An 8,043-nucleotide genomic window follows, 5' to 3' on the forward strand; every position below is an offset into this window, starting at 1 on the left:
CTCCCTCTCTCTCTCTGCCCCTCCCTCTCTCTCTCTGCCCCTCCCTCTCTCTCTCTGCCCCTCCCTCACTCATGCTCTGTCTCTCAAAAATAAGTAAATGTTAAAAAAAAATTAAAAATCTTTAAACTTTTATTTTATAAATAAATATGACTGCCGTTAAGCAGGGCACACATGCTCCAGAATGGCCCAGCTCCCACCTGTCCCAATCATATAACACCACCACCATTTCATAGTTATCTGCAAGGCCCCTAAAGAAACTGGGGTTCACCACATATGATAGAGTAATGGTAGAAAAAACCTGTCAAACAACTAAAGGTGAGAAATGTCAGTGTTCACTGTTGAGCTGACTGAAGGCTCTGTGTAAGCACAAAGTACCTGGAAGTGGTTGGTGCCCAGACACAGTAGTGAGCAGCTTCTCTTGTTCTTCCAGAAGTCTCTGTAGTTGCTCGAAATGCTGCCTCCTCAGCTGTTCCTGCTTCTTCTGTTGTACTTCTTTCAGCTTTTTAAACATAAAACTTGATTAAACTAACATTACATTTCTTTAGGGATCTTTGCTCCTTACATTTATCTTAACCCCTCTCATCTCCCTTTTCGTATCATCTCTAATACAGAGTTTCAAAGAGTGATCCCTAAGTAACTACATCTGCCACCCAAACTCTAAAATCCTATTTTTTATGAAGGAAACATAGAAACAGAAAAAGTCATTTGAATCTGTAGATTCTTACAATACGATAGGTATCAGTACATTTATGATCAACTTTTCCCCTTTAATATCTAATCAGCCATTTCCAATTCAGTTTTTGCCAAACGAAGCAGAAACTTAAAAGACATTGTTATCTCAAGTGTTGTATGTTACATATCAAACCTGTGTTAATGTTTCACATTAGATAAAAGGCAAAATTTGGTATTTTGAGGATTTCCCAGGCAAGGGGAAGAAACTGTTCATCAACAGAAACTTGCAATAATGCAAATACATTAGGCCAAATCCTGTTGTACCTGTTCAAGCTTTTTAAAAAGTGGGTCTTTATAAGGCACTTCTTTGCATTCACTTGAAAGATCTGAGACAATGTCATTTTTGTTATCTTCCCAGGGTCCAGGAGCACCCTGACATGCCACTATTTGTGGTTCCTCTTTAGTTAAAGGAAACACTGCATGTGTTTCAGACTTATTTGATTGTAGTTTATAAGGGCTGTTAGAGTCCAACTTCTGTTCTTCATGAAGTGAATCTTCTTCACTTATAAAGGTGAAGCTATTTGAAAAATGAGTGGCTTTAACAGGAAAGCTGGTAGAAGTGTCCACACTTGCTTGCTGCTCTTCGTCTGCTTCCAAAATAGGAAATCCACGATTTAATATGACCCCAGCCCGAGAAGGATTGGTCATCCACTGGGTTAGGAAGCTCTGCCCACTATTTAACTCTGAAGAGGCTGGCATCAGGAACATTTTAGTCCAACGACACTATTATATTTAAATAATATACAAGCTGGAACTGCTATTAATTTCCAAAGCCTGTAGAAAGAAGATGCCAACAAAAAACATCGGTTAAAGCTGTTCTACCCAAACCGCGAACCAGCACAAAAATCTACTGGATATTTCAAATTCAAAAGACTTAATCAGCAAAGCAACTGCGCAAGAAGTTACGTGGTTTGTTTTTTTTTTTTAAGTCTTAAAAATATCCAAATTGAGTGAATCAAAAACCTAAGTTCCTTGCTGACAGAATCAAGATATAGATGTTATTTAAGGCCTTGACACTGGGCGAGATCACTAAGTGACTGAGGGTACAAAAAAGAGAAGATGTAGAACGTAGTGTCCTGGAGACCAAGTGAAAAAAGTGTTTCAAGGAAGAAAGAGACGTGTTAAATGCTGTTAACAGACGAAGGGTGAGAACTGAGAACTGATCTTGGAATTGAGCAACGTAAAGGTCATGATAACTTTGATGAGAGCAGCTGGAAGGGAGAGGGATGCTGCCAAAGCTTAAATGGAGGAAATACATGAAAGAATGAGAAATTAAGGACAGCTAACTCTTCCCAGGAGTTCTGTTATAAAGGGAAGGAAATAAATGGAACGGTGGCTGTACAGGGAAGCATGGTGAAGAATGATTTTTTAAGACAGGAGAAATAAAAGCATGTCTGTAGGCTAATGAGGATGGACAGAGGAGAGAATTAGTATAGCCATGTCTCTGAAGTGAGGGGTGAGAAAATCTAGTACCAAAGCGAAATGACGTTTCACATTATTTTTCAGACACAATTCTAGATTTTAACTTTATCAATATAATACAAAAGGAAATGAAAAATGGCAATTTGGAGGCATACATGTATTTATTTAGCTTTGTACCTAGTGTCTGAAAAAAAAAAAAAGATACAAGCAGAAAAAGAAATATAGATGCACAAACATTACAATATGCTCATACTCACTCAAGTGGAACAGAAATTAAAACAGTAATGACATACCAGTTTCCACATACCAGGTTGGCAAAAACTAAAAAACTGATAAACCCCAGTGTGGAAAAGAAATCTTCCATAAAGCGTCATTTGGGAATGTAAACTGGTAAAACCTTTTGAAGGGCAATTTGACACTATCTATCCAAATCGTAAATGCACAGAAACTCTGACTTAGCAATTTCACATCTAGGCATTGTGTGCTATATTGGCACAAGCTCACGTTTGTAACAAACCGAGATTAACTTAAATGTCTATCAAGAGGGGACCGACTAATTATGGCTTTTATATTATGCGACCGAACAGAACAAGCAAGACCAGGTACTGACTGATATGGCCGTCTTGGAATACCCAAGACACATTGTTAAGTTGACAAAGGCAAAGTGCAGAGCAGTGTGCAAGAGATAAAGACAGGAAAGCAAGGTTACCTGGACCTGTGCTGTCCATTCTGGTAGCCACTATTCGGCACTTGAAAGTACTCAGTATGACTGACGAACTGAAAGACAGATGGTGTCACTTTATCAAAACCGGATTTAATGGAATTTTAAGTCAAGTGACTGCTGTTTCCCTTGTTGCTTCACTGCACTCAGCGACCTACGCTGAAAATACTTGTCCTCCATCTTCTGAAGCACAACCCTGAAACAGCGTCATGAGTCGAGCTGTTAAAACTCCTCAGTGCGTTAGGTACAAACGCTGTGAATCACCAGTTTGTACAACTGTCCAAATAGAAGACAAAACGACTGCTCGCAAACTACTCAATAAGCAAAGACCAAAGTGGCGGTGTGCTTTTTACCACTTTTGAGAACCACAGCTACTGAGACATTAAAAAAAGAGAGAGAGGGGCGCCTGGGTGGCGCAGTCGGTTAAGCGTCCGACTTCAGCTCAGGTCACGATCTCGCGGTCCGTGAGTTCGAGCCCCGCGTCAGGCTCTGGGCTGATGGCTCAGAGCCTGGAGCCTGTTTCCGATTCTGTGTCTCCCTCTCTCTCTGCCCCTCCCCCGTTCATGCTCTGTCTCTCTCTGTCCCAAAAATTAAAAAAAAAAAAAAAAAAAAAAGTTGAAAAAAAAATTTAAAAAAAGAGAGAGAAAGAAAAAAAGGAACTGTTGCTACAGACAACACAGATGAGTAATGTTGAGTCCAACTCTCAACAAATTCACACCTGTATGTTCCCATTTAATATGAAGTTCAAGAACAGGCAAAATAAATGTATAGGTACAGAAGTCAGACTCATGGTTATCTAGGAAGCTGGGGGTTGGCATCATTGACTGAGAAGCGGCTTCTGCCTTTGGGGACGATAGGGAGTCTTATTATCTTTAACTAGCGGGGATTACTCTGGTGTATACATTTGGATAGTACACTTAAGATTAGGGAAGATTACTTAATATCTGCTATTCCTGAATAATTTTTGAAACTCTGTTCTAAGCGAAGTAATTCTAATTATTTTTGAGATGACGCCTTTTGAAAAAGGACCAACATTTCATCAAAACCAGCCAGGTAATCTTTGTTAAACTGAAGTGACTTTAGCAGGAAACTTCTGAAATCCGAATTTAGAGACACAAGCTACAAGGTTATTCTGTAACATTGAAAACTAGAGAAGTTCCCTACTAGACTGACAAGCCCAAGTCCCCTTGTGCTGCAGCATTCAAGGCATCTGCGTCTTCCCACACTCAGCACCTCTGTTCCTTCCTTTCAACTTCGTGACTATGATCTTCAAAGTATATTTACTGTCAGCATGAATAAAAGTAGTTTCACTTCATCTGCTATTTATTGCTGGGAAGGCCTTGCTAAAGGGAACATACATATATATAATATAGCAAAATGTCTACCAAGGGTTAGTATGTGGACTAGGATTTTCTAGACATTAAAATCTGTTTGAAACAAGCGGACAGCCTTGCAACCTCCAAAGACTGCTATGTAAACGTTCTTAAAGCAGTCTGGGGGGATACATTTTCTGCATTCTGAGGGGAAAAGTGGATACAAACAGTTAACTCAAAGCCATCCTCAGACCGTATAACTAGTTGGTTAGGGAGGTGATTTAACAGTCTCCCAAATACAAGTCCTCGAACGCCACGAATGCACAGCAAAGCTTTGAAAGACAAGGAGGACTAGGGTGATGACGGGCCTACGTAAGGACAGAAAGCAAACCAACTTTACACTTTCTCGAACCCACTGTGTCCCCCGCGCCTCTGAACAGCTGTTTGAAGTAAAGCCCAAACCACAGGCGGTGAGAGTCCCTGAAAAGAAGGCTCGCCACAAAAACAGCGTTAAGCTGGGACGGCCACAGAAGTGTTGGCCACCGTCGCACGGCCGGCGAGCGTCCCGCTCGCTTGGCGCCCAGCTGAGCCAGCGCTGAGGCCGGAGCAGATCCCTCCCACGCACCGCCAGCACTCTTAGGCGCAGGGCGACAAACACACTAGCTCCCCCGCTCCTCTGCCCACACATTACCGCGCCGCAGTCCTCTGGCCTCTCAGTCCACTCACACCACAGCGAAAATCGCCACTGCATTTATGAATGAGCCGCCACAACCAGCACCTCCGGCCGGAGCCCCGCCCCCAAGTCCGGCTCCGCCCCTGATCCGAGGGCTCCTGGGAAATGTAGTTTCCACCGGCCCCCTCGGCGCTTGCGCGGGGGCACGGGAGAAACCCACGTAAACTACCACTCCCGGCGGTCTCTCAGGGACGGACGTTACCTAGGGTCTCACTGAGAGGCGCCTTCCGCCTGGGCCGCGGGGCTAGTGGCTGGAGTAGGCGGGCTGCTGGGCGGGAGGGAAAAAAAAAACCGTTCTTAAAGAGAACTTCCTGGGCAGAGCTAGCCCGCCCCCAACCCCAGTCCCGCCTTGGAAACTAGGGATAGCGCCTTAACGAGAAGTCGATCGCCGCGTTCAGAGAAAAGCTGGGAACCTAGAGATTCAGAGCTAACAACCTACAGACCAGTGCTTTTAGAGGTGATGGGCGCGGGGGAGGTGCTTTTTGTTTAACGTCCGTCTATTTTGTTTTCCGATTTGGCTGGGTGTGACAGTGCTCACAGGCACTCACCAGACCAAGGTAAACGGGTGAGAATTCACTCCAAAAATAGTCATCACTCATCATTTCTCGTACAGCTAATACATGGTTTGGCTGTGTGTGGCCATTAGATGTTAAAACTCTTTATTTTAAACACTGAAAGTGCAAAATTCAGAAAATGTTTTCCTTATTGCCACCACAGAGGGTTGTGTAGGTAGAGAACAATGCGGTGCAACTTACCGTAGCCTACACTACCGGGCTTCATGTCTGTTTAATTAAACACCAGTAAGCCAAGTGAAATTTGTAAAAAAAAAAAAAAAAAAAGGTCAAATAAAGTGCCATTTATAACAACCAGTGTAATCACTGAAATAAACTACCACTGGTTAAAGATAATTAAAAAAACACTTTCGCAGAAATTTGCCCCCCAAAATTGTTTTGCTTCCACCCTCAAAAATAGACTTTCCCTAAAGCAAGGTTTTGGATTTGCTTTTTTCTCTTTTTTTCATTATGGATGAAACCAAATCCCAAGACTTCCAAGATCACAAAACTATTTAAGATGCCTTGTGAGGATCCAAACTCTCATCTTCATTTGTAACAGTCCTTTGGCTTGAAAAAGCATGCCCAAAGGTTCGTTGTTTCTCTTAAAATGTTGTGTGTCTTTTAAGATAGTCACAATATCCTCTAATTTTGTGCCTGTATTTTATTGCTATATTCTTATTCCAATGTGGTATGTAGTACCATATTGCTTGCTGGCTGAATAAAAATAAGACTGTTACCACACTCAAGTCCTAATCGGTTGTTAAATTAAGGTTCTAATACCTAAATGTTCATCTATAGCCCAGGCAATTCTCAAAACTGCCCACTGAGTGTGAAGTGTCCTCAGAATCCGTCACAAGGTGGGAGGGGTAGAGGGGAGAAACTTCCAACTTCTGTTGTGCCACGCAGTGGAAGATTCACCCTCATCAGCTATCTTGTTGCATCTTCAGTATTGATGTGGAGAGAAATTAGACTAAGAGCTCCCATCCAGGGGGTTCAACCACAAATTATGCATTCTGATACCATCCTTTATGCCATCATAAGAGGAGGCGGACACTATAATAAAATGATTAAGAGCCCATGCTTTGAAATCAGGCATTCCTGGGATCAGATCCTACCTTGAGGACTTACAAAGTGCTTTGTAGTCTTCAGTACTGCACCGTTGAGAAACTCAGTCTTCTCATCTGCAAAACGGGGATGATAACAATGCCTACCTCACAGAATCATCAAGAAGATTAATTTAAAACGTTATATAAAAACAGCATAACATCTTGTCAAATTTAATGAGCAGGAGGTGTTTGCACTTTTTAAGAAACCATTTTTTGAGGTATGATTGACATACAAAAAGCTATACATATTTAATGTATATAACTTGATGAGTTTTGGAGGTAAGTATTCACCCATAAAACTATCACGAAAATCTGTACCACAAACATGTCCGTCAAGGTGCTTCCATCCTTGTCATGATTTCAACTCGATGAACTCACTTTGTTTGCCAGGCCCAGCTCTCCAGGTCATGTCAAACGGTTTTGTAAAATACAAATTGATACCATGTTATTCTCAAGTTATTGGGAATAATATTTTAACACAGCTGATCTGGCTATGAAAGATGTTCAGAGAGTTGAAAATCCTTCATTGCTGGGCTAGTAATAGTAGTAACTTCTCTGTCAAGAGAGGATAGAATTGCAGGCCTGATCAAGGGGTGATCCCCATGCTGGAATCATCCAGGCTAGAAAGGATGACTCTAGCAGGTTAGAGGTAATACTGAAGAGATTCAAGTAGTTTCCAGGCAAAAGCAAGAAAACCCATGGCCCACTTCACCTATGGGGAAGAGAGGGAATTCCTTACCAGTTCCCAAACTCGGATTTCTGGAATTTTATTGCAGTAAAGAAGTTTCCATCAACCATGTTGGATGCCAAAAGAACAGCTTTTTAAAAAACCTTGTTGTTTTAATAAAGATAAAACTATTGCTGGTGCATTGGATTGCAGCAAAAGATTATGGAAACCTGTGAGTCTAAGTAACAAAGGGATTATCACATCTACTACATTCTAGAATGCCTGAGCCATAATGTTGAATACACAGGAAAGGGGAATAGTAGCCTGAATCATTGCTATAATCACAGCAGAGCAATACTATGATACTTGTCACACCTATATTTTTATTTTACCCTCTTCTTGAAAATAACAATAATTAAGGTTTTTATTTAATTGTCTGATGGTTTCAAAGCATTCTACAGGTTTTTATTGCACATTTTTTTGTATTTGAGAGAGAGAGCATGCGAGCTGGGGAGGGGCAGAGAGGGAGACGGGGGATCCAAGGGGGGCTCTGTGCTGACAGCAGACAGCCCGATGTGGGGCTCAAATTCATGAACCTTGAGATCACAACCTGAGCCAAAGTCAGATGCTTAACCAACTGAGCCACCAGGTGCCCCTACACATTTTTAAACTAGCACATTTACTTTCCACAAATATGAAAATTACCAGTGATTTGCATATCCTAAAAATTACATTAACTACAATAGGCAGGGCTATCCAAAAACTTCCACATGTGTTCCATTGCCCATTCCTTAA

General features: G+C 41.7%; 1 protein-coding gene across 4 annotated transcripts in view; it reads right to left on the bottom strand.

The window, feature by feature from the left end:
• Positions 1-7,590, bottom strand: part of CENPJ (centromere protein J) — a 55,930-nt gene extending 48,340 nt beyond the window's left edge. Inside the window, exons 1-5 of one of the 4 annotated variants that reach the window (XM_049646687.1) lie at positions 7,321-7,590; positions 6,591-6,656; positions 2,864-3,071; positions 997-1,506; positions 376-499 (exon numbers count right to left, since the gene is read on the bottom strand). In XM_049646687.1, coding sequence (XP_049502644.1) covers positions 376-499; positions 997-1,440 — 568 coding nt within the window. In that variant the 5' untranslated portion in view covers positions 1,441-1,506; positions 2,864-3,071; positions 6,591-6,656; positions 7,321-7,590. Of the gene's footprint in view, positions 1-375; positions 500-996; positions 1,507-2,863; positions 3,072-4,879; positions 4,988-6,590; positions 6,657-7,320 lie in introns of those variants that run through there. The other 3 variants (XM_049646686.1, XM_049646684.1, XM_049646685.1) reach the window with 3 other exon arrangements.
• Between the last annotated feature and the right edge of the window lie 453 nt (positions 7,591-8,043).

Source organism: Panthera uncia, assembly GCF_023721935.1.
Source record: "Panthera uncia isolate 11264 chromosome A1 unlocalized genomic scaffold, Puncia_PCG_1.0 HiC_scaffold_16, whole genome shotgun sequence".
In the NCBI taxonomy this organism is placed as follows: Eukaryota; Metazoa; Chordata; class Mammalia; order Carnivora; family Felidae; genus Panthera; species Panthera uncia.